This window comes from Gadus morhua, chromosome 23 (genome assembly GCF_902167405.1).
Source record: "Gadus morhua chromosome 23, gadMor3.0, whole genome shotgun sequence".
NCBI classification, from domain to species: Eukaryota; Metazoa; Chordata; class Actinopteri; order Gadiformes; family Gadidae; genus Gadus; species Gadus morhua.
The window spans coordinates 8,993,131-9,018,549 of NC_044070.1; the positions used below are offsets into that span (position 1 = coordinate 8,993,131).

The 25,419-nt window shown below is 43.2% G+C and overlaps 3 protein-coding genes across 6 annotated transcripts in view; 2 read left to right on the forward strand and 1 right to left on the reverse strand.

The window, feature by feature from the left end:
- Positions 1-200: 200 nt before the first annotated feature.
- On the reverse strand, positions 201-9,657 carry ralaa (v-ral simian leukemia viral oncogene homolog Aa (ras related)). Of its 2 annotated transcripts, none has more exons than XM_030348449.1 (5): positions 9,467-9,657; positions 7,386-7,650; positions 6,475-6,683; positions 5,373-5,547; positions 201-2,843 (listed from the first exon to the last, which is right to left on the reverse strand). In XM_030348449.1, exons 2-5 carry the CDS (start codon positions 7,497-7,499, stop codon positions 2,721-2,723), a joined length of 621 nt encoding a protein of 206 aa, XP_030204309.1. In that variant the 5' UTR covers positions 7,500-7,650; positions 9,467-9,657; the 3' UTR covers positions 201-2,720. The 2 variants fall into 2 exon arrangements, with proteins under 2 accessions (XP_030204309.1, XP_030204310.1); XM_030348450.1 differs by lacking the exon at positions 9,467-9,657 and adding an exon at positions 9,002-9,131.
- med1l (mediator complex subunit 1-like) lies at positions 9,163-17,980 on the forward strand. Of its 2 annotated transcripts, none has more exons than XM_030348444.1 (17): positions 9,163-9,446; positions 10,082-10,173; positions 11,863-11,935; positions 12,061-12,115; positions 12,621-12,747; positions 12,949-12,977; positions 13,164-13,238; positions 13,312-13,386; positions 13,560-13,636; positions 13,720-13,782; positions 14,067-14,187; positions 14,892-15,016; positions 15,246-15,367; positions 15,613-15,811; positions 16,146-16,244; positions 16,652-16,754; positions 17,153-17,980. In XM_030348444.1, exons 2-17 carry the CDS (start codon positions 10,084-10,086, stop codon positions 17,547-17,549), a joined length of 1,830 nt encoding a protein of 609 aa, XP_030204304.1. In that variant the 5' UTR covers positions 9,163-9,446; positions 10,082-10,083; the 3' UTR covers positions 17,550-17,980. The 2 variants fall into 2 exon arrangements, with proteins under 2 accessions (XP_030204304.1, XP_030204305.1); XM_030348445.1 differs by lacking the exon at positions 9,163-9,446 and adding an exon at positions 9,460-9,730.
- Positions 17,981-18,361: 381 nt separating this feature from the next.
- Positions 18,362-25,419, forward strand: part of si:dkey-192l18.9 (F-box/LRR-repeat protein 7) — a 28,198-nt gene continuing 21,140 nt past the window's right edge. Inside the window, exons 1-2 of one of the 2 annotated variants that reach the window (XM_030348446.1) lie at positions 18,367-18,895; positions 23,560-23,649. In XM_030348446.1, the coding sequence (XP_030204306.1) occupies positions 18,859-18,895; positions 23,560-23,649 (127 nt within the window). In that variant the 5' untranslated portion in view covers positions 18,367-18,858. Of the gene's footprint in view, positions 18,896-23,559; positions 23,650-25,419 lie in introns of both variants that reach the window. The other variant, XM_030348447.1, reaches the window with a different exon arrangement.

The following is a 25,419-nucleotide window of genomic DNA, read 5'->3' on the forward strand; positions in this document are numbered from 1 at the left end:
TGAATTATATATTTTTATTTTATTTCAATTGTTGTGTGGAATATGCAATTTCAGCGATTGACTGACAGCTAATATGATACCAATAAGATTAATAGAATATAACCGTTTTGAATACGTAACATGAAAACGGTGTGTTTATGTGTGGAGAAGCATGAGTGGAGGGGCCGGTAAGTGGGGAAAGAGTCAATAGATATAAACCATTATTAGTAATTTTCACTTTATTAGTTATTTGCAAATAGCTCACAAAATGAATTCAATGTTATTTTCATTTGTTGCGACACAGAAGCTACATTAGTGGTTTGGTTTAAATAAAGAAAATAACAAATTGAGATGCCATTGGCTAAACAACTAAAATGTATGTCCCTAAGGTTAGGTCAAAGGCAATTTAATTCATGTTACCAAAATAATGTACAGTCATTGCTCCAACAAATACACATGTCTGACAAAAGGTTAAGTTGAATCTTGCATCAAATTATCAAATGGTCTAACTACGTTTAATCTTTACATGAAATTTGTGTTAATAGGGTAGGAAGCTGTCATGTCAAACAATGCATTGTAACCTGCCCTTTATACAAGTATTGTTGCATCTTGGTTGTACCAATTGACACATCTGGCTTCAGGTCCTTCTAAATATGAACTATCTGGGAGAGCAAAAATACAATACTTAGCACATGATTGATGACACTTAATAGACGTCCATGTAGCCAAATAGGAAGGAATTATTTCAGGCCATAACTACAACATTTAATATAATTTGAAGAGTTTAGATCTATAATTGATATGGGACATGTGCCATGCCAAATAAGAGAATTTTGTTTTACATGATAATTTTCTGGAATCCATGTAAATAATTTCTGGACTCTTCGCCTGTGCCATTCAAATGTTTAATTTACATATTATATTTTATCAGGCAGTTATTGGTATGGAAAACCACTTGTTTAATGAAGTGCACCCCATGAGATAACATGAGGGATTAGGAGGAGAAAAAGTCTTTGTTTGAGACTTGGGTTCAATTCGATTTTACTATATTTAAGTAGTCACTCATCTGTGATAAAATTTAAACCACAAAGTCTTGGTCATGTTAAATACACATTGAAGTATCCATTTCAGAGAGGGCTGTGGTTACAGAGGAATTACACAAGGGCACCTTTCAAAGTGTAACAGATATTCTCGCCAACATAACCTTGTGCATAACCTTTAGACTCTCTGACAATGCATCCTGCTGACAGAACGCTTAAAACAGAGAAGGTCAATCACATTCAGTGTGGCCAAAAAGGCAACTACGCACATGGATAAGCAAATTAAACAAACTTAATTGAAATTCCTGGTTAAGCAATGGAACCATTTTAACCTCTGCTCATCGCTTTCTTTCACCAGAATTTAGGAATAACAAAAGCTGGGTGTCATATCAATTAAAAGATGCATTGGTATGCCTTTCAATTATAATGTTACAGGAGGTTTTGTGACAGGAGAGATAGATCTTAACTCATAGGACATGTTCATTTGACATTGCATTTCCGATTTACCGTGAAATATTTTTAGGAAACATCTGCAAAAGGAAATAAAATGAGGCGTTTGGGTTGTTAGCAATGACGACTCAGTGCAAGGGGCGGAAAATATATATATTTTTACATTGTTTTGTCAATATATTATTCCCGGTCAGACTTGTGAACAACTCTGTATTCGTTTTTTCGTCAGAGCACCTTCAGGATGTAAACAAAACGCCATGAAATCTACTCAACCAGTTGAGGTAAAAACTGAAATGTTAGAATTAAATATGTCACAATTCATCCTAGACCTCAAACCTTGCTGCGTAATGGAGGGGGCGTCTCCCCTCCACGGGAATAAACGTTAGTAGTGTGCTTACTTTCAACTGAGATTCATTCAACGCTAAATAAAAGTGAATAGATTTAATGTTAGTGTGTATATATCCATAGCACATAATAAACTTGATATCTAAAAATATAGGAATGGCATTTCAACACCACAGGTAGCTTAAAGGACTCAACGCTTCTTTCCTTCTTAAAATGCATCAGTGCAATGTCGGCTCTAAAAGGTCGCACTGAAAAGGATAACTCTGGCTTTACGTCACACGACCCTAGCTACCTAAAAACACACAGACGCCTTAAACCGAGCAAATAAGCCGAGGTACGAATGTCCTCCTACAGCAAACTCTACCAACAATTTAACCCCTTTTGACTTTAACCTGGTCTTAAGACACATTCGATAAATACACACCAAATTGTTAACACGACCAAAACAACATTTGGGAATAACCCTATCTGTATTTTCTGGGGCAAAAAGTCTGCCCTAAATGAAAACCCCGTCTCAACATGAGTTTAAGAGACGGAGTCAGAGACAGCAGAACGACCGAGATTGAAAGAGTGAAATCAAGAGACGGACAGAGAGAGTAAGGGAGAGACAGAGAATGGAGGTGTGACATTGATCGTCTGAAGTGTGAGCACATTAACAGGGAGGTGGAGCGTTGAATGGAAGGCCGTGGCCCAGGCCCCCTGAGGTCCAGGAACGAGGAGGTTGCTGTCAGGTGCGGGCACAAAGTAAATGCAAAAGTCTGAGACATGTATGTGTGTGTGTGTATGTGTATGTTTATACATATTGTATGTATGTATGCATAAATATACACGCACACATACATACATCCGTACGTACACACACACACACACAAACAATTAAACAGTCAGGGCTGCTTTCGTTTGCCACTATAAAATACAGCATCTCTCTCGAATCCTCTTGGCCAAACTTTTGCTTTTTTTCTTCCCGTTCTTCTCCTTGCTGTCCTCCATCTTCCTGGCTCGGATCTCCCTCATCAGGTCGAAGAAGACCTGCCAAACAAACATCAATGTTCATTAAAATGTCAATTTCGGAAAACATTTCCGACATCCTCCTTCCCATTGCTCGTTCACTATGCCCTCGAGGATACGAGCGGTAGTCAAGTCATTGTCAAGCAGGAGGAAAAAAGCAGTGGGGCAAACGTAAATCAATGAGACCAACTGAAGACGCAGCCGGTATTAAACTAAAACTGTGTGTAGATTTGTGTAGATTTGTTAAATGGTTTGAACAAATGGTTGAAAAATGATTGAGTTACGATGTCTTAAGAAGTAGGAGCGTCAGAATGGGCGGACGTCTTCAATGAAAACGGCTGAAAACAAACCCGGTATGAAGCTAAAACTGTGATTATGAAGAAAGTTTAAATGATATCGAAATTCTGTTTAGCCATTATTGAAGATAATGGATAGATTTGTTAAATGGTTTGAACAAAGATAAATGGTTGAAAATTGATTTAGTTAGGTCGTATCAGTTGAAGCCGTGGCTCCCATGTTAAAAAAATACATAGTATTTTAAATATCTTAAAAAGTATAAAATATTAAGAAAATCTTAAAAAAAAACAAGAGATTCCAAGCTTTTCTGAACATTTTAAAATTGGAATTGAGTCTCTAGGTGAAAAATTGAGGAAGGAGATAGGTCCCACAGTTTGAAGAGAATAATAAAGAGAAAGAAAGAAAGAAAGAAAGAAAGAAAGAAAGAAAGAAAGAAAGAAAGAAAGAAAGAAAGAAAGAAAGAAAGAAAGAAAGAAAGAAAGAAAGAAAGAAAGAAAGAAAGAAAGAAACCTAAGAAGAACAGTAGTTGAGCGCTGCATGCAGCACACATAAATATATAATGACCTGTAACAAAAAGCATGGATGCTTTTGACAAAAAATGAATAGTAAATAATTATAATGACATACATGTTAGGGATGCACCGAGCAGGTATTTTTAGGGCGATACCGATCAGTGATCCTTTTAATGTGTGATTGGCCGATCTGATACCGATCACATATTTTTCTATCTTGAAATGTATATTATTAGGGTTCATAGTTAGTTAGTAGTGCTGTATGAGTTATTGTTGATTTGCTGAGCCAACGGAAATGTGTTGTGTTCCTTTAAGATAAGACGAGACAGCACGTAAACACAGAGCCCTACAGATTTTAGTTTGGACTAATTAAGAGCCGAAACACACGATTTTCTGACCGGTTCCATAAGTTTGGACGGAACGGAAACGCAGGTTAAATTAACATCACTAACAAAGGAGAATAAATCAGTCGGATTACTATTTATTGGAATGACTAGGGTCAAAATACTCAATCGCGCACTTAGTAAAGGAGCTATAACGGATAAAACCATAAACAGTTTGGATAATAAACACACAACACAGATTTAATCCAACCATCCAGTCATCAAGTGTAACAGTATCGCGTGTGCCACGCTCTGCACGTTTCAATATTCACAGGCAGAGAAAAGGACAGCTACCGGGAAGAAGCGGATTTAGTAAGCTTTGCAAAACAAATAATGACTTGATTGTATTGTTTGTGTGTATGGAATAAACAAATAAATGAATAAACCTTTACTGTGTGCTTCACACGTCTAAAAGGAAGTTGGAATAAAGACAAATCTGGCTTGTTTGTGGAGATGGTGCGATCGGCAACTTCTTGTGTAGGCTACATAGGACATGCTAATGTTAGTATCCTACTTTTTGCTACCTGTGATGTGTGCTGCCAACCTATTTTCCAGATACACAACCGCAGCGCTTTAAAAGGCTGCCGGTCTCGTGTGTTAGAATTTTAAGGAGTCAACCAGGTTAGTCTCATCATTAATTGGGATTTAATTTGGAAACGTGTCATTGGGACAAATAAATCTAACAAAAAAAAAAAAAAAAATTGACACAACTTAAAATGCCAGCATGCAGAGGAAGAGCGTACTGTATTTGCATAAAACACACACTCTGTGTGACGTCCGTGCCAATGAAAGGAGCGCTGTGTTGGGCTTCACTCAGCAGCTCAGACCAGGGCTCCAGCTGCAGCGGACAGCTGTTATGAAGTCTAGAATTCAAGAAGAGCTTCGCCTCACATGTATGAACTATTTTTTACATGAAAGAACTATGGCTTCTATCATTGGCTATATGTAATGTTTTGGTTACGCCGTCTAGAGTTAGGGGGATCACTCTCGCTTATCTACCGTAAAGCGGAAGGGCAAAAAAGTGAGTTTCACATGAAGCAGAGGGAATAGGAGGGGAGCAGCCATGTTGTAAAAGGTTAGACATACTCCGGTAATTATTAAAACTAACATGTGGATGTGGGCATAACGAAATGTCTAGGTTTTTCCAGGACACAAAAATGGATGAAGCCCGGTGAGATGCAGGCTGGTTATTGCATCCTATAACCGAGATCACCAAAAAGCTATATCTATGGTTCGTCGAAGCCTACCCTTATTGTGAGTCAAGAGGCTTTACGTAAAAGTAGGATAACAAGCCTGTCTCTGGGACTTGAGCTAATGACGGCCCTCGTTGGATAAGTCGTCTGGCGCAGGGCTCTCACCTTGTCTACGTTGGCACGGGTTTTGGCGGACGTCTCCACGTAGCAGACGCCCCACTGCTCGGCGCGGGCCTTGGCCTCCTCTGCGCTGACCTGCCGCCGGTCCTCCAGGTCCGACTTGTTCCCCACCAGCAGGAAGGGAACGTTCTCGTCCTCCTTCACACGCAGGATCTGCTCCCTGAGGCGGGAACACAGGGGAACCGTGGTCAGTCACCGGGGACAGATATGGGCGGTCCACCGGACCGACCTCCACATCTCGACATACAGACTCTGGTTGGCAGTGACAACCGACGGACAGATCCTTCGGTTTTATAAAGGAATAACCTCCACACCTTCAACCAAATCTATATTTTTTAAGTCTCTTGTAAGATTACTATTCTGTGCAAATCGAATACAAAAGGAAGAAAATACAGGTCAATGAAGACAATACCCCAAAGAAATGTATACATAAGTCTATTTTTGTGGCTAGTGATGGGTGATTCAAACCGAACGGTACCGGATTTCAATCCCTGACGTCGCTAGTCTTACATGACATCATTGAGCATGGTGCCACAACCACAACCTGCTAATCAATGAGATGCATCTCAATTTCCCTGTTATTTGTTTGCATAATAATTGTGGCCTGAATTAACTGAAACACACGTGTAGAAACAAGTTCCTACACAATGTGAACGGTGAAGAAGATTGGCTTCTGATACATACAACCGGCAATGCAATGTACCCACACACAAGTCTCTCTCGCAAGCAGATGCAGAGGAAAAAAGGGTGGACAACACAGGGAACAGCGCCACAACCAACACAGCGGTATACAAATCCTTGCTTACCTTTAAATGACTAAATATATTTAAATCAAGTTTAAATCATGTTTGTTTATTATGGGAGCAGGTAGGCTTAACGTCATCCTGCTCCGGAATACATGCAGGTTAGGCAGCGGACTAAACGCAAGGCCTTTCGACCTTCAAACACCCTCGCCAGTGGCCATACTATCCTTCACTATACCCAAGACACGGACCCGCCTTCTCACAGCCTGTTCTGGAAGCTGTTAAGGCACGTATGAGACTGAAGTAAAACAGTGCAGTGCCCACATGACTGGGATCTCAGTCACCTGAAGTCCACGGTGGCGGCGAACGACTCCAGCTCGGTGATGGAGAAGACGCAGAGGAAGCCCTCGCCGCTGCGGAAGTAGTTGTCCCTGATGGCGGCGTAGTCCTCCTGGCCTGCCGTGTCCAGGATGTCTATCTGGACCTCCTCACCGTCCAGGACCACCTTCTTCCTGTAGCTGTCCGCCTTGGTGGGCTCGTAGTCCTCCACAAACTGGGAGCCCACATTGAGATTTTAAATTGTACGGTGTGCTCGTAATCCGCAGCATATTGGTTGACGCCTTCATCTTAAGAATGTTGCTTTCCTCTAAAGTTCATCCTTGGTTTGTATATTGCATGTCATCATTTTTCTTCAAATCAACCTGTAAAGTGTATCCCTATGTGGAAGTAATCTGATATTTTAAGACATTTTACATGTAATTTCTTCAAATTGGGTAGTATCCCTTCTTTAGCACTTTGTATTGCAGGGATCCTAAATAATTCACATATCAATAAAGTTTGATTGATTACATTTTCCAACAATAGCCATTTATAATTCTTATCTTTGATGACTATGTTAGTTGAGCTGGACATGACCAGCTAATAATCTGACCGGTTGGTTATGATCAATGAACTACACACCCCTGCTGGATTTCGTTGTCGACAGTTGGAATACTTAGTTAGAAGACATCCCAACCATGATCTGACTGTTTATCTTTAATGCCCTACAGGTAAAAACTAGGGACATCCAAAAAAGGTTTTTGGAAGGGTAATGTTGTCCCAAGAGTGAATCTGACACAGCAATACGTTGAAGTGAAAAAAAGTGTGTGTGTGTGTGTGTGTGTGTGTGTGTGTGTGTGTGTGTGTGTGTGTGTGTGTGTGTGTGTGTGTGTGTGTGTGTGTGTGTGTGTGTGTGTGTGTGTGTGTGTGTCTTCACCTCGTCATACATGAACTGGAGGGTGAGGGCAGACTTCCCCACCCCACCGCTCCCCACCATAATCACTTTGTGGAGGGCCAGGGAGTTCTGGCCCTTGGGCTTCGCGGTGGCCATGGCTCTGCTCACCCAGCGCTTGGCAGCAGGGGACAGGAGGTGAGCTCAAGCTCTGGACAGGAAGTGTGTAGGACTACTGGGAGAGGATGGGGAGAGGGAGCGAGCGAGATTGACCAGATTCTCCAGCTGCAATGAGGCGGGGTTGCAATTCCTGGAGACATGGGAAGAGGAAACTAAACATTAGATTGTGTTATCAGGGTTTGATTTGATTGTTTATTTTCCATTATTCAAGACATTTTGTTTTGTTTTTATTGTGGGGGGAAGCAAGTACAATATAACGTTTTTAATATTTTATTCAGCAGCTGTTACTGTGCATAATGCATCTTCTACATCAAAATACTCCTGAGAGAATGTCATTGTAACATAGTCACATTCACAGTTTGGTCTATACAATTCTCTAAATTCTCGCATTGTATTTACAAACAGGGTCGATATGGCTTTCATAAAACAGCAGTTGGGGGATTTTTCTTAATGATTTCAAGACTACCCATTTCACTGGGGAGTTATTAAGTAGTTTCCCTTGAACCTAATAGATCACAAAACCACAAAAATATTTCAGAGAAATATGAGGACCAAGAGAGATTGACAAGAATATTGACGCACACTTCGTTCAGTTAGTAGAGATCTTTCATAACGATTGTAAATCTTCTGTTTTTTTCTTCTGTCAATTTAACCAAGATAATAATAGACTGGTAGCAGTAGAAAATACAAAATAACAGGAATTAAACAAATTTAAATGTAAAGACAATGAATGTAAACATAACAAACAGATAAGGTAGACATTACAGTATAGCTGCATTATTGAACCATACATTATTGACCATTCCAGATAAGTGGAAAATTATCTGGTAGAAACTTTGCTGCATTATTTAACGTATACATTGATGATCACTACAGTGGTCCAGTATATATATTCCATATTATTGAAACGAAATTTACATTATTACATTTTAAAACCAAGGGTGAGGATTACAGGTTTCTACAACAACACAGCATGGAGTCAGGTGTATTTCCCTCAAATAGGACTACATGCAAATGTCAAGTCACACACCCTTATTCCTAACCACTGTAAAAGAAACAATGCATTATTCGCCCAACACAACATGTCGCCAAGTTAATTGCGTTCATGAAGCGGATAGGCGTCGTCTTTGGCGGGGGCTTAGTAACCTGTACAACATGTGTCAACTAACAGGTTAAAAACACTCATGGCTGGTGAGATGTATTAGTATGTCGGGCACAACGTCAATCGCATTCCGAACTGAACCGCTCGGCGGGGTGAGCCGGTTTAATGCCCCGGTAACTAGTTAAACCCATGGCTGTTTCCCAGAAATAACACATAATTAACCCACGTTAACTAGTTAAATCAGATAAGCCGCGATAAAAACGACTAGTTAACTCTAAGTGGTTATAGCTAACCGGCTGAGCACAAAGCAAATTATGCGAGGAGGGAGAAACATTTCCATGTCATCATAACGGAGAATTATTAAAACACAGCAGGATACCTCTCGTCCGCAGCTCGGTCTATCGTGTCATGGGAATCACACGGTCTGTGTCAAGTGTATGGCTACCTAGCTACTTAGCTCCGGAGCCGGAATAGCCAACTAGCACAGGCAACTCCGCTTTCCCATCGCCACTCTCTGCTATCCCCACGAGACCTGAACACGGCATGATGATGCGTTCACGTCATATGGGAAATGTTTTCCATAAAGCCGGATAATTACGGACCTTTTAGAAAAAGATTCAATCTTCATTCTTGTTATTTCAATTAGAATTTTGGTTCGGACATTATTCACAATTCGGAAGGGTAAGGTAATATATACAAATTCCCATAAGGCGTGAACACAGCTTAACCCCAGACGATGCACTGACAGCGGATCGGGTAAGCCCGCCTCCCACTGTCATTCAAGCCGAGAGCCCCGCTTCCAATAAAACAAATACCCACTAAAGGTGAGTCGAACCAGGCTTACCTTCGCACTGCCTCCAGACGTCAACGCTGGGCTATAGTGGTTACGTTTGGGGGGGAGAAGACCTAAATTGTATACTTGTTAGCTCATGACTAGCCTCCGAGGTAACTCCCGAGACAGGTCCCTAGCAGACTGCATGCCCTGGGCTCGGCTCAGTCTGACGGAACAGACAACGCCCGCCCACTGGGGACACAGCAAAAAACACGGTTGAAACCAAGCCTACTTCTTGTATCGTTTGTGTTATTCTTGGCACGGTGTTTTGTGTAGGTAAGGTGTGGGATTTGTGTAACGTGATTGTTGTTAAACGGGATTTGGGTTTTATATTTAGGCAGACAGTGGATCGATCGCCGACAGGTGATTGATTAATTGGCCCATTAGCGGAGACTCATCCCTCATGCTGCATGCAGATTAGTAAAGATTTTCATAGGCCTCGATTCCCCCCGATATTTACAATTGTAAAGTAAATGGTAATAGAATTATTAGGATTACTTCGATCCAGATAGTTTGTTTTGTTGACTTTCGATTTATGCCATTAAAAGTAGCCAGTCGTCGGTTTCAATTTTCCAAATCTGTCAACGAAAAGCATAATTCATCCACATCTTATCGTTTGTGAGTCAGGGATGAATACCCGAAACATAATCCCTGACCTGCACGTCAAATTTGGAGAGAAGACCTGGAACGAGACCTTCCTGCTTGTTCGCAGATGCATGGTAAACCTAAGGAACATATTGGGATTTAACAAACAAATTAACTTATGAATATTTGTGAAGATATCTGTTGACAATTTCTCTATAGGCTATAATGAGGGATTATATAACAATGCATACAAGGTTCCTACGGATTCTCTCATGATGATTCATTATTTAACTGCTGGAAGTTGGAACTGTGAGAGAAAACGCATTTTAGTGGAATTGCATCACCACATGATAACCATAACCCTGCTTTGTTTTCCTGCCCTCTATCATTACATCAACAGTTCACCATTTATGTGCAAGTGCTTTCCACGTTACCTCATCATATTGCAACCATGTCTTAATGTACCACACATCAGAATCCTGCCGTCCTTACAACAATCAGGACAGTTACCCAACATCAAACCCTTTCTACCTTCAAACGCAAAGGTTTGCAGTTTTTATGAAGACTGATTATATTTACATAACCAATAAACATTATCAGAGAGGGATGCTCTTCACTGAAGGGTTTTGTCATCTGTTTTGAAATGCTGATCAATGAGGGAAGTAAAGTAACCAGGCGACAGGATCATTAAGATGATGATGTCATTGTTGTGGTGATCCTGGAAACATTTATCTTGTCTCTGGGTAATAAACACGCTGGGTCCGTTTGTCCGTCGATTCCTCCTCCGAGATCGTTTGTCATCAACCGCTGCGCGTTTTGCAGGAGGCAGTGAAGGAACTTGAAACCAGTTTGCATCGCCAGAGCAGATTACTCACACGGCTTCATACAGTGTTGTTTATTGGTACCAAATGTTGGACGCCACAAACTTGTTGTGAAAGATGGGGCCTTGTTCCACTGATTTTATGTCTGGTGTGTATGGTTATAATTAAAATACACAGGGTCATTGATGGCTCATTGAAGATATTCAAGTTGTACCAGACCTTTTATTTATAATTATGTAGCCAAGGGCGCAAACACGTTAAAAGTGATGCCTCTAGCTCACAATCATGTTGTTTTGAGGCAAAGCTAAGCAGTGAATAACCCCTAGTTGTGGTATGCTGTGCTCAGCTTCCTTTTATAGCGCTGACACAGAGGCGTTGGCCTGTTAATCAGGCTGTGAGGAGCTCTGATTCATCGTGGAATAGGCAGGTGCTCTGTCAGTGGTTGACTTGGGTGAATTTCAAGGGATGGGCTCACAAAGAGTGGCAAGCATCAAATAATAATTATTAGGAGGACAACAAGAAGTTTGGAGGCATTCTGAGGCTTTTGTTCGTTCTACTTCTGAGTTCATTCATGCACATCATGATTGACATGAGTCAGAGCCAATGTAAATAGATCATGAGAGAGTAGGGTTGGGGGGGCAGCTATTGAACCTGCTGTGTATGATCTGGCTGAGGAGGAGGACACAAGTGGGTGACCTTAACGATAGGGTGTGATTAGGAAGATCAAACTGATGTGTTGATCCTCTCTGACGGCTGCCAATGGTTGCACCTTAATTGACTTAGAACCTCTCAAACATGTTGTTATGGCCTTTGCCTTCTTTATAAGAGTGCTGTGTATGAACTGTTTTTTGCTCTTTGCAGACCAGGTGTTAACAGAATCCAGACCCCTGAGGTTTTAACAGCCACCCCGTTCTTGGGGTGAAAAATGAGCAAATGTTTAGTACTAGCTGATGTCTTGATGATTAGGAAAATATTATATCTTGTTTGTTTTGTTTCTTTCAGGAAAAAGTGAGGGATAAGACTAAACCTTGTGAGCCGTTGGTTCGATGTCTTGAGAAATTCAGAGCTCTCAATGGTAAGAAAACAAAAGATACGCTGTTTATCGGGTCCATTAATCTGTGGACACCCAGTTTTAACTCGTAACCCAATGCCTGACCAAACACTTCAATACACTATCATACTTAACCTTGTGTGTTTCAGTGTTCTCACTCAATGCCATGATGTCCCATCTTGAGAAGATAGCCCAGCAACGAGGGTAAATGCCAGAAAATAACCTCTTTCTGCTTTCCACTCTTCTTTTGATATTGTGGATACGCCTAGATAAACGCAGTATTGATTTCAAAGCAAGAAGAGTCAGCATTACTGAGTGGATGGACTCAGCAGCCATCTTCAATGTGTTGTAAACAAAACTTTAATGCAATTCCACTGCATACTTTTTGTGTCACGTTCTGCCTCCCACACGCTCTACCGAGGCACCACCCCTTGCCTAAAGTATATGGAGTATCCCCAATATGTGTAAACATGTCTTATGCGGCTTATCTCCGGTTGTGTGTTGCATGTGTGAAAGGGCAACTCCTGATCATCTCCGGACCTAATTCTCCAGAGTTAATCTGGAGTTCATTAGTGAAAGGCCAACTGGTTTTGCATGTAAAATGCATCGGAATACTACAACCACCCGTCAAATATGAGAAACAAAACCCACCCTTCTGGCTCCTACAAATGTAATTTATTAATAATCACCATTTTCACTTCCTCCTCAGGATGGGCTTCCACTTCTCTGAGGCCACATGCTACCTGACAGCAGACCTCTTCTACCTGGAGGTGGCGCTGTCCCTCCAGGGGGGGGTTCAAGACGTCAAGGTGGCCCCCCACGGACAGCCCCCCATGGTGAGAACGATATGTCATGATCAGACTAATGTTAGCTCATGTTATCTCAACTTGTTAATTTGATTGGCTAATTGGTATGAGTCCTTATAAACCGGATGGATTTGGAGGCAATGATTTGATTGGCTGATTGATGATCAAAGTTTGAATCAGATCATAATTATCCTGATGATTATTAATGTATTCCCTTTGTTTTCCCTTCAGTCCAATGAATCCCTGCTGGTGCTCTTGAGGTACCAGTATAAATCAATGTTATTTGTTGAAGAAGAGTTGTGTATCGTAAATGTATTTAAATATTATAAACACATTTTCAGTTTGTTTTTACTAGGCCAAGATTTGGTCTGTTGGGTATCCCCGGATTCACTATCTTGAGCCATAACTATAAGTCACAAAAAACAGCTAACCTGGTTGTCACACAGGTCAAAGAATTTTGTGGCGTTTTCCAAGAAGTTGGAGGGCTTTGCTGCTCTCTACAACGTACCTGGGAATGAAAGGTGAGCCTCGACCTATGGTCCTGATCAAGGTCCTACACACTTTACCCATTTAATTGTTTTCGGTTCTTTCCAGTGAAGACAAAATAAAGTTGTTCACGTCGCTACAGTACCTGGGAAAGGATCTGCTGAAGATTTCTCGGTTACCAAGGTCAGTGTGGGTATTGGGCCTTTTAGGCAACCTACAAGGCACTTGTAGGCTACTCATGCTACTGTACATAGCATGTCACTTCACGAAGCAGAGATTCACTGAGGAGTGGCATCGACACTCGCAGAGGAATACATTGTAAAATAACACTGTATGTTATGGTATTTCCCCGTCAGACATATCAAGGATTATAACACCAGAGTGGACACGATACTTAACGGCAAGACTGGGTATCTAACTGAAGGAAAGGAAGGTGCGTGAGGACATCGTTTAAATGCACCCTCGAAAGTTATTGATGTAACTAAATAAACTGATCCGAAAACCCGGCTCTTTCAGATTGCCCTCTGACCATCCAGTTCTACGTCAGTCCCTCCGATGTGCTCAAAGCTTCAAGTTCAAGTAGGTTGGTTGACCTAGCTGTCCGTGAACCTTCCTACGTGGCTAACAGCGAGCATTCTGCCCGGGCCTTGTTGTGCGTGACCGTAGTCTTCCAGAAGACCTATTGCAGACCTATTGCTAAAGCTAGCAAGCTAGTAATGGGTTTTGTACGTACTCTGGCTAGTTTCTCAAATTTGCAAAGGCTACCTTTTAACTCGTTGCTGTTGATTTTACAGCACCCAATGAAAATCATTTTCCTGCCACTGACCGTGGATATTATTGTTTTTTTTATGTTGTTCATGCAGATGTTTGGGACATGGAGGAGGTAGGCCAGGTGGGCCAGGTGATGGTAGGTCTCAGTGATATGGTCCATGTTCTGCAGATGGCTTCCCTGCTTCCAGTTCCCCCACAGCTTGATACACAGGGGTAACATGTCTGTACTACTACTATTGTAAAATCATCTCATTACCATCATAAAACCGCAGCAAAACCAGAACAATTGCTCTTAAAGGGAGTGTAAGCTTGCAATAAGCTTGCAATCTGCAACCTCGCTGCTAGGTGCCGCTAAATCCTACACACTGCACCTTTTTTGAATCGTTTTAATCTGAAGGGACAATTAATGAATTGTAATGATATCTTAGTAATGGACATAGAATATAAATTCCGGAATAATCCCATTTTAGTAGTACCCTACAAAATCGTTCACGTGTATAAGGCCTTATCTGAGGAAACTGTATTGTGAGATATAGACAGATGAATAGATAGGGGAGTGGGTAGGATGTTTGACTCCCAGCCAAAAACTACTGGATTTGACCCCCAATGTCTGCAGCCTAACCTGTAGACATCATACAGCAAGAGGCTCCCTTACGTACTAAATGCTCCATAATGACGTGGCTCTATAAAGTCCAACTCCTAACTGCTCTTTTATTACCCGTCTCTGCATGCATTGTCTATCCCCTATCTTCTCGTTAAAGACATGTCTGTATAACCCCTTCACTTTGGATAAAAGCTTGTGCTCTATGACTACATTCTTAATATTGTTATCAGATTGCTTACTCTCGTGTATGTAATGCTCCATTAACTACCTTTTGATTTGATTCTATAATTGTGGTTCTTATGTCTTTTGGCAGCAATCCAGTGTTTATGCCATTGAGTGAAATACCCAGCGAGAGTTTCCCAGCATGCTTTGTGCTTAGGTTACACCCACCCCTGCCCATGTTCTCCTCCTTTCTGACCAAGATCGGCAAAATGACAGGTCTGGGTGATACTGTCCATTAACGGTAGTTCTGTCTGTTGACATTTCAACTTATATCTTAGTACTTATCACTACTTACTCAACTTGTTTATTCTTTTTGTATGAATCATAGCTACGGATTTAAGTCTGCAGTCTTACATCAGTCCAACATCAGTCTTACATCAGTCTAAAGCTAAGTTGACCCTTTTTAACTTTTGTTTAAATGCGTTTGTTTGGTTTTACCATATAGAAATGGCAGTACCAGATGTTGACCTACAGTGGGCGCCATTTCATACAATTCTGATGAAAGGTTTGAGCGACTCCAGTAGTGGTGACGAGGCATTGGACCAGGCGGACCGAGAATTTAAAGTGGTACCTCGACATTCACCTGCTATGACCTTAAAGAAAGCATTTCCCATAAATGACTATTCTTTACATTCTTGTTGGGGTATAGGAGTGGCCATTTCACCTGCTTCATTTCACCTGTTTTATAACTCCTTAAAACTGCATTGGGGCGATCATCAGTCTGTAATGTATATCTATGAAGTCCCTCCTGTTTAGCCTTCTCAAGGCATTCAGTTTTCCAAAGCACCTCTCTCTCTCTGTCTGCGTCACAGTCCCTTCCCGGTGACCTCCAGCACCGCTACGTGCTCCCAGCCGCTGCGTGGGCGCTGCCCACCCTGAGGGGCACCGTGGTGGGCAGCCTCCCCTTCTCTCGACCCGGCCACGTCCCCGACCTGCTGGAGGTCCTTCGCCACCAGTGTGCCATCAACACCCTGTTGGCCAGCTGCCTCGCCCCCCAGACGGCTGGTCCACGTAAGGGGGGTGTCTTTAGCTGACAGAGGGGGTATGAGCTCTGGGTGCAATGGTAAAGGACGTGCCGTTGTGTTGCTGGAGAGGTCATCACACAGGACGATGATGTCATCGCATGTTATGATGGTAATGGTGGTGGTACTGCAAAACATTATGGAGACAATTGCAATTTTCTTGAGAGATTGTCGTCGACAATAAAAAATGAATACGTGGAAGATAAAGAATAATTCCAGAGTGACGGGACAAATGGGTTTTGCAGGTAACCCCCATTTTATCTGTGTTTAAATAAATGATTTGCGTCGTTTGTTTATTGCTGTTGTTTATCCTAAACATACAGGCAACTCAGGAGTGGACCTGGTGTTTGAGATCCTCATGCAGTCGGAGACCAGCCTGGCCGTGACCTTCCAGAGACCAGACGTTGACTCTCTCGCTATCCGTAAGTGATTTGCTGGCCTTGGCGCCTTTACGGACAGCACAGTAAAGGGAAATATTAAAGAGAAAGGGAGTGGCTTGTAACATAGTACCACAGGTGGGAAAGGGAACCTTTGGCCAGTATAAGACATACTGCGGTTCATCAGTGGAGGGAGCGCTGTCTGTTTGACCAATTGGCCCCAAAGCTCAGTTGGGTAGAGGCCTCGAGGTTGGCGTCATACATATGCATCATTGAGGCATAAGAACTACTCTACTCCATGTTAAATGCGTCTTATGACACTTGGGGGCTAAGCGGTTCCCAGTACCCGGGGCCCGCAGATGGGACCTTCTATTGGTTCACCACAGTCCATGGCAGTCAGGGTGGAGGGGGATGCAAGCAGAGGTTCTGGAAGGTTCTTTGTGTGTTTGCAGTGGTGGTGGAGATCCCGCTCTCTGGTGAACTGAGCTGTAGTCTGTTCACCGCCGGGACCAGAGAGGTCTCCCTGGAAGAGTACACCTGCAGGGTCATCAACAGGTACGATGCTAAAGTGGTCCAACTCCTAACTGCTCTCCACCGCAAGAGGTCTGAGGTATCCTATGACGAGGACGCGGTCTAGTGGTTGGCGGGTCACCTCATGACCTCACCGCTACCTGCTCCTTAATGACATGTTCAGATTCACTGCAAGTCACTTGGGATAAAGTATCTGATAATGGATTTAATAGTAATTGGACGTAACTATTTACTTACTAAAAAATGGATGCACTAATTATTCCATACTTTTGTAGAGTCCAAACAAAACGTATTTGAATGACGTGAGTCGTTGTGGATGGGAGGATGCCCAGACTACACACGTATGCGCGCATGTACGCACACACACACCTCTCAACACGCACATCCATGTCAACTACCCAACCCAAGCTTTGCGTGTGCAGGTGCATGTCCATCCCAGTGACCATGAGGGCGCTCCGTGCTAAGCTGGAGAAGATCTCCTCTTCCTCTTCCTCCTCCTCCTCCTCCTCATCGGTCCCTCCTCCCCCGGACCCCCTCCACACCCAGACAGGAGGTGACGGTGTCACTCCGTGTCCTACCCCATCCTCCTCCGAGACCCTCCTCGCGTCCTTGCCGCCGTACTACAATTCCCACAATGCATTGGGACCAGTGGACGAGCATCCGGTGTACGGGTCAGACTATTTCACGGGTGCGACCTCCACACCGGAGCAGGTGGCTGAGGTTCCCATGACAACGTCACCCTGTGACGCGAGCGATGTACCCATGGGCGAGTACTCCAATTGGATGAGCACTGACTGCCCAATAGCAGAAATCATGTAATGTAGCGTTGTGCGTTGGCTAACTAGGCACTCATTAAGAATGCTCATCTGCATAAATCTGCATATTTAAATACCCCTATATTAAGGCAAACCTACATTATTTTTTTATGATGTTTGCATTATGGACCGTGATAGAACAAAACTACTTTTGACATCATGATTTGAAGAGCTACTTTCTTTCTTGATTGATTGTCTTTTTGTTTCTGTGTTTTTTTCTCTTGTTTAAATTAATAAAATATTAATTTTGTCTTATATTCTGCTTTTTTATTGCACGTCACGGATTGATAACGTGCATCTTTAAGTTTGCAGGAGTAGACGTCCTCGGTCGTCCATCCCACCTAGGTAAACAAGCCGTAAACTGGTTATTACGTTGTCCTTGGCATCTGACCTCAATCAGACAGCCAAGAGAGTTCGATTTTTTTTTGTGTAGTGTTCCAAGAGAAAGCCCATTAAAAACTAAATAAAGAAGACTGGCCGCAGTAGGGTGTCGATTGATCACATTTTCGAGCACATTTTACTTTGTGGTAAAAAAAAACTTTAGTTAAAAAAAAAAAACGTTCATATTGTGTTCAAAGGTGTGATTCTGTTTCCCTTGTTAATACGTGATGGTTGTCACTATTGGTTCACATTTAAACAATAAGGAAACCTTTAAGTGATCTTGTCTTGGTTGTCAAACTGAAAGGTTTATCTCACACACACACACACACACACACACACACACACACACACACACACACACACACACACACACACACACACACACACACACACACAATGCTTTTCTGCTCCTCGCAGTGATTTAGTCCTTCATTCTACTGGTGGTTGTGCAGTTTGGATCTCGTGTGCAGTTTGCTCTGAACGCTCTAGTCTTCTCCACCCTGGTCTGCGGTCTCTTTAAATCCAGATCCTCCGGACCAGGGCTGTGCGTGTTGCAGACGCTCGCTCGGCTTGGCAGCTCCCACTGCCGAGCGCTCAACCTGATCCACAGCTGCTTGCCATCTACGGCGGGCTGAAAAAGTTTTCGAAAAGGAGACACGCGAATCTGGATACATCCGAAACAATGCGGGGCCGAGGATGTAGCACAGTGCGGGCGAGACTCCGTCGCTTCGGGTCCTCGCAGGAGCGTGGATGTTGAGTTTGCGTCATGTTCAGCCGTGCTGCGATCATGCAACATCTGGATTAACTATCGGGGGGAGTCGGCGGCCCAGGAACAGAAGCCTGCTCCGTGCAAGGCTCGTCCGGTTCCTTGGCGAAAACAATTGCCCGCTGTGGATATTGACTCGTTTTTAATAGATTATGTATTCTTTAAGATGGGTGCCAACAATGGAAAACAGTATGGAAGCGAAGGTACGTTATCTGTCGCCTCCACATCTGGCGTTTTTGAATGATTCTGTTTTGAGTGGGACTATCTGGCATGATCACTTTCCTTTTGGAGCCTAGTAATATCATAATGGGTCTAATGTGTCGGTATAGCAAGTTCAGGGATGGGAATGTTTTATATTTTCAAATCTGAAATTGATTTCTTTATTTGATTCCGTTAGCTTTACATTGCGATATAGGCTATTCCTTTTCCGTTATTTAAAACTGAATACATATTGGTAGACTGTTTGAATCCTACTTCACAAAGGCCTGGAGTCGTTCAAGTCTAACATTTGTTAAGAAAAAAGTTGTTTTATGAAGCCTTCTATACCGGATTAATGTGAAGCGCACAACAAAGTTGTGACACATGTCTGAACAAAGATCCTGAGTCCAGCGTCTGTTCACCTCCAGCCAGTCCTGCTCTCAATGGCTCCTTTGTTTCTCCCCACTAAACGACATGACTTTTTTATAACGCCAATGTGCATTGTCAACATGACAGAGCACAGTCCCAATGTCATAACTGCTAAAGGATTTTTTGAATAGGGATCATTTTATCATGGGTCAAGAAAGGTAGCCATTTTGTACAAATTAGTCTGTCTACAAAGGCTACAATAACCTCCAATCATCATCAAAGTTGTTTACTTGTGATTTAGAGTTGATGTCTTTTGCTGTAGCGAAGCTTCTAGTCTGCCTTTACATACTCCACTAAATAGGCTTAATACTCCTGCAGATGACCGAAGACAAATATTAAAAAGCAATAATGAGCCAATTTGTGAATATTCATATCTGGCATTTGACAATACAGAGGGAAATACAAATAAAAATATAAATATGCAACTCTTTAAGTTTCAGGTAAAACTACCAGTAATTTGCATATATTTGCATATTGTACCACAATAGGTCCAATCTACTTGTGAGTGTGACGTCACACATTTCCAAATTGGCCTAGTACAAGAAGTGGATTATAACAGGTTAAGGTTTCATTTGAATGAACTCAACCCAAAGACTTTCTATGAGTCTCTATATTCTATTGGCTCAAAGCATCAGTGAACCGGGTTCGATTCCCAGCGTGGGTCTCTTAGCCCGGGTGGAGTTAGCATACTCTGATCTCCGTGTGTTCACATCGGGGCTCCTCCATGTTAGCTAGCTCCCTCCCACTGCACACACACACACACACACACACACACACACACACACACACACACACACACACACACACACACACACACACACACACACACACACACACACACACACAACCACACGTACACACACTAAAAAACCCTCTACAAACCTGCAGACAGAATTATACTCAGTCTAACCAATCAAATGGATAATATGATCAATTTTTTCAAAGTTCATCAAATTACACATCCTGTTTCCCTGGCATTGAGACAGATCAATTATACACTTGTCACAAACATTCGGCAAATCTCCTAAGCAATTCTGATCACTCCGGACATATGAAAGACAGGAAGTGGACTGTCGGTAGCCTTTCACGCCGATCGCCATTGAAACAGTTCTACGTTCGCGTGCTCATTAAAGCATTCGACTCACATGCCCTAACCCAGTAACCCTGGCCTGCAGTGTAAATCACACAGGAAGGAACCTCGACGGGTCAAATGACCATTTTACAGCAGGGATGGACGGCAGTGCCAAGTTATTTATACACAAAGCAAACTACTGGTTTGCAAAAAAAGTAACTGCCCCAAAATAAAAAAAGTAAGCCTATGATATAACGGTGCTGTCGCTGTTGCTGGACGTGTGTGCACTGCCCGGGGAGACGGCAGCTGAGGAGGAGGAGGAGGAGGAGAAGGAGATGTTAAATTGAGCAAAACAACAACAGTTATTTCTGGGTAAAGCAACATCACGGCTACGTGGAGGAGCGAGACGGATTCGTGTGGTGGAGAGGAGGAGGTCTCCTCTCTGCTGTCCAACATCTCCAGCCACGGCCCTCCCTTCGAGTGATGTCATGGCATACTGTTATCATGGGCCACACACATATCTATTGGTCAGTGTAGTGTATAGTTTACAATGTTGTAATTAGGGGTGGTGTTGTTGGCGGTGCGTTGATTTAATGTGTTAATGGGTGTTAATTGTGTCATTTGACTTAGTCTGTCACACACACACACATACATGCAACATTTATGCATGTATGTGTGTGTGTTTACATGGTTGACTGTGTGTTTGTGTCTGAAAAGGGCGAGGGGTGATGGAATGACGTTGTTTAACCTTCAGCATACTTCGTCGTCTCGAAATCTCTGAAACATTACCACATTCGATACCAGAAAAACCCGGCGTCTATCATTTCTTGGCTCCATTACTCTGACGCTTTCGCAGAAGTCGGTCGTTACCACTGCGTCGTCTCGTTTTATTTAGACCAGGTCGCATTGGGAGCTCAGTGGTCAAGGTTGGGGTTTTGCTAGAGAGAGACAAATTTTGGCTTAGGAAAGCCAAGGAGACACACTCGTGAATGGAGAGAGGAACGTGGCTCCTCACCCAACCGTTTACTGTCTGCCCTGCTCGAAGCTCCGCGATACACACCGTCCTCACTTCAGATATGCGTCTCCCTAACCCTTGGGCTTGAGGGTGTTTCACTTTCAGCAGAAAGGTTCTGGGTTTGAACCCCCCAATGTCCACAGTCTACCTGTAGGCGTCGTTGACCCCTACCTGAACTTAAATTACCTGTAACTAAAAAGGAAATTCACTGTCAATTCACACTGCGTCTGCTAAAATATAGTAGTAGTAGTAGTAGTAGTAGTAGAAGTAGTAGTAGCAGCACATATTCACCATACATTGACTATTGCAAATATATGAAATTTGATATTGCCTTACAATATCAAACTAACCAAATAAATACAAACGTTTATTGGTAAACGTGGTGTAGTAGCACCATGTAGCTCCCACCATGAAAGGTTGTGGGTTTGATCCCAGACGTCCACAGCTTTATTGAGCAGGATCTTGTACTCACCCTAAATCACTTTGGGATGAAAAGTGTCTTCTAAATGACCCAATTGCAAAGCAGTATTCATGAGTTGTTAGCCGTATCAGCCTAGCGCTCACTGAGCTAGCCGACTCAAACATAGCGCCTGTTTGACATTCGTTTCCTGTTGAATTATGGGAGGACTAAGCTTCGGCGCATTCACGTTCCCGTTTCCATCAAGACAAAAGATAAATCAACGCCGAGGCAATAAAACAAAGACATCGAGCAGGCAGAGTGACTTATGAAGTATTCTGTTGATGACACATGAAGCGGTAATCATACATCAAATAAGGCAAATGCACATCTCTCATTTACAGGACAGTTTCTGGCTCACTATGAGGGAAGCAAGTTAAATGGGATTTCCGTTCAGGCGATTTTTCTTCCTAACATCAGGATGGGACAAAAACGCATCAAAATGACACTTGCTATTTTCCAAACCGACAAACGCAAACGTGATTAGCAGATATGAATGAGCAACTCTTGACATTGCAACTGAAGTGCAAACATCATAACTACAAACACCATGCCTCTAAACATCATAAGTACAAGCATCTTCACAGTAACTTAAACCAGTCAGTTGTACATCTGGTGTGCAGGCAGTGGTGGATGCGAGAGCCGTGCACTGATTTAGACGAGAACAGATAGTGCTGCTCTAGCACTGCAGTTCACGTTTTTAAGGATGGGTGGGGTGCTGAAGTAGATCCTATGGCTCTCTGGGGTCATGACACTGAGGACACTTGGGAAGCCCCTCCTGGCTCCAACCAATCGTGTTTCATCCAGAGAAAAAGGCAGGAACTAAGGGAGTGAGAGAGAGTGGTCTTTATGGATGCTAGATGACGGCTACGAACCGACTTGTGAAACAGGTCACTGGCAAGGGTAGTGAAACACATGACATCAGACACTGACACTGGAGAGGGTCTGGTTGATACCTCAAATGTAAAATATGAAGTGACTTAAGTCATTTACAATGTTTGTATTTATTTAATTATAAATGATGCAACATTACACACATTGCGGGCTGGGGTGTACGACTACAAAGTTAGTTGTCTAGTTTAGGGTCTATCGTTATACAAAGTCAACTTTTAAGTTCAAAGTATGGTCTGGTGTACAACTCATCCATTACCCATGTCAATTCTTAAAGCTATTTCCTGTTGTACTGCCCTCCTTAAAGCTATTCCCTATGTACCGTCTTCCTTAAAGCTATTCCGTGTTGTACCGTCTTCCTTAAAGCTATTCCCTATATGTACTGTCTTCCTTAAAGCAATTCACTGTTGTACCGTCTTCCTCAAAGCTGTTCCCTGTTGTACCGTCTTCCTCAAAGCTGTTCCCTATATGTACTGTCTTCCTTAAAACTGTTCCCTGTTGTACCGTCTACCTTAAAGCTGTTCCCTGTTGTACCGTCTCCCCTAAAGCTGTTCCCTGTTGTACTGTCTTCCTTAAAGCTGTTCCCTGTTGTACCGTCCCACCTAAAGCTGTTCCCTGTTGTACCGTCTCCCCTAAAGCTGTTCCCTGTTGTACCGTCTCCCCTAAAGCTGTTCCCTGGTGTACCGTCTCCCCTAAAGCTGTTCCCTGGTGTACCGTCTCCCCTAAAGCTGTTCCCTGTTGTACCGTCTCCCCTAAAGCTGTTCCCTGGTGTACCGTCTCCCCTAAAGCTGTTGTTCCCCTGCAGGTAAGCAGAGCTCTAGCACCCTCTCTGACATAAGCTCGGGAACGGATCACACTCCCACCAGAGCTCCGAAGAATGCGACTACCAGCGAAGGTATACGGCATCTGCTGTTCATTACTCAAACCCCCTCCTACCCTACCCCAGGACCCCACCCCTCCCTCCCTCCCCCTTCCCTCCTCCCCTAACACCCCCACACCCACCATTCCTCTATACTCTGCGCCCCCCCCCCTCCCCTCCCCTCATCTCCCATCTCTGTTGCCTATTTTTGGAGAAACTCGCGTGTTCCCGGGATAACCTTAAACCGAAAACAAACACGGCGCCCCTCCTCGTACCAAGAGCCAGAGGAATTATTTTCTCTCTTATTCTTCTTTAGCGTTGTTCGCCAGAAAATGGAGCTGGAGAGAGAGAGAGAGAGAGAGAGAGAGAGAGAGGGGGGGGGGGGGGGGGGGGAGGGGGGGGGGAGAGAGGGGGGAGGCAGGGAGGTAGGGAGGGAGAAAGAGAGGGGGAGGGAGGGAAAAAGAGAGAGAATGATAGCGAGAGGGAGGGAGAGAGGGAGAGATGGAGGGAGATAGAAAGAGAGAGAGGGAAGGAGAGAGAGGGGGGGGGAGGGAGAGAGGAGAAACACTTTTTTGGGGCTTCTCATTGCAGAAGAATGCTTGTCTAAACTGTGGTTAATGTCATGGCTAAGGGGGCAGCAGGGAGAACGTACAGAGATTGATGTGTGGAAGGACGGGGGGATATTGAGAGAGAGAGAGAGAGAGAGAGAGAGAGAGAGAGAGAGAGAGAGAGAGAGAGAGAGAGAGAGAGAGAGAGAGAGAGAGAGAGAGAGAGAGAGAGAGAGAGAGAGAGAGAGAGAGAGAGAGAGAGAGAGAGAGAGAGAGAGAGAGAGAGAGAGAGAGAGAGAGATGCAGAATGATAGACAGATAAAGTGTTGGAGAGAGAGATGGAGACTTACAGAAGGATAGAGGTAGACAGTGTAGACATAAAAACGAGAGAGGTTCAGAATAAGATGGGGAGATGGAGAGGGGGTTGGATGGTGAGAGAGACAGGGAAAGAAATTGAGAGAGGGAAAAACAGAGAAAGAGAAGGTTTCAGGATGCAGAAAGATTCTCAAAAGGATGAACACGTGTAAAAGATAGAGAGAGATTTAGAAACATACAGAGAGAGGGGAGACGTCTAGAGAGAGTGACACAGATTTCAACCTGTGCAGACATTTGCTTTGAGGGTTCGAGGAATGTCTTATCATGCCAACACAACTCTGTAATTTGAGTTGATAAAATCGACAGAGAGAAACAGACTTCCATTGAATAAATAAAAACACATTTAGGGCCAGGGCCCAAACTTTTTAGAACAAGAGATTGAGAGCGGTGAACTTTTTTGCAATTCCTACAAGAGAAAGCCAGAGAGAATCTGCCGTGTTATACTCACAATCATTTAGCCACACTCAATTCAGTCATTCGTCACAATCAAGATGTTTCAGTTTACACAGGAGCGTGTGTGGGAGAGATGGAGACAGAGAGAGAGCAAGAGAGAGAGAGAGACACAGAGAGACAGAGAGAGAGAGAGAGAGAGAGAGAGAGAGAGAGAGAGACAGAGAGACAGAGAGAGAGAGAGAGAGAGAGAGAGAGAGAGAGAGAGAGAGAGAGAGAGAGAGAGAGAGAGAGAGAGAGAGAGAGAATGTAATGGAGACAGAGAGAGAGAGAATGAGATGGAGACAGAGGTAGTTGCCAGGGGGTGAATAAGATAAAGCGAATCAAAACGAGGTACAGAAAGAATGGATGAGACTGACAGAAATGGAGAAAAGATGGCGAGAGGCAGATATAGACGCAGATAAGGGCGGAAAGACGAAATAGGGACACGGAG

Excerpts from the sequence above, each read along its gene's own strand:
- ralaa (XM_030348449.1), bottom strand. The coding sequence starts at position 7,499 with ATGGCCACCGCGAAGCCCAAGGGCCAGAACTCCCTGGCCCTCCACAAA. Across the intron at positions 6,684-7,385 it reads TCCAGTTCATGTATGACGAG|TTTGTGGAGGACTACGAGCC; the intron begins GTGAAGACACAC and ends GTGGGCTCCCAG. Across the intron at positions 5,548-6,474 it reads GCCGCCACCGTGGACTTCAG|GGAGCAGATCCTGCGTGTGA; the intron begins GTGACTGAGATC and ends TTCCCGCCTCAG.
- med1l (XM_030348444.1), top strand. The coding sequence starts at position 10,084 with ATGAATACCCGAAACATAATCCCTGACCTGCACGTCAAATTTGGAGAG. Across the intron at positions 13,387-13,559 it reads AAGATTTCTCGGTTACCAAG|ACATATCAAGGATTATAACA; the intron begins GTCAGTGTGGGT and ends TTTCCCCGTCAG. Across the intron at positions 16,755-17,152 it reads ACCTGCAGGGTCATCAACAG|GTGCATGTCCATCCCAGTGA; the intron begins GTACGATGCTAA and ends TTGCGTGTGCAG.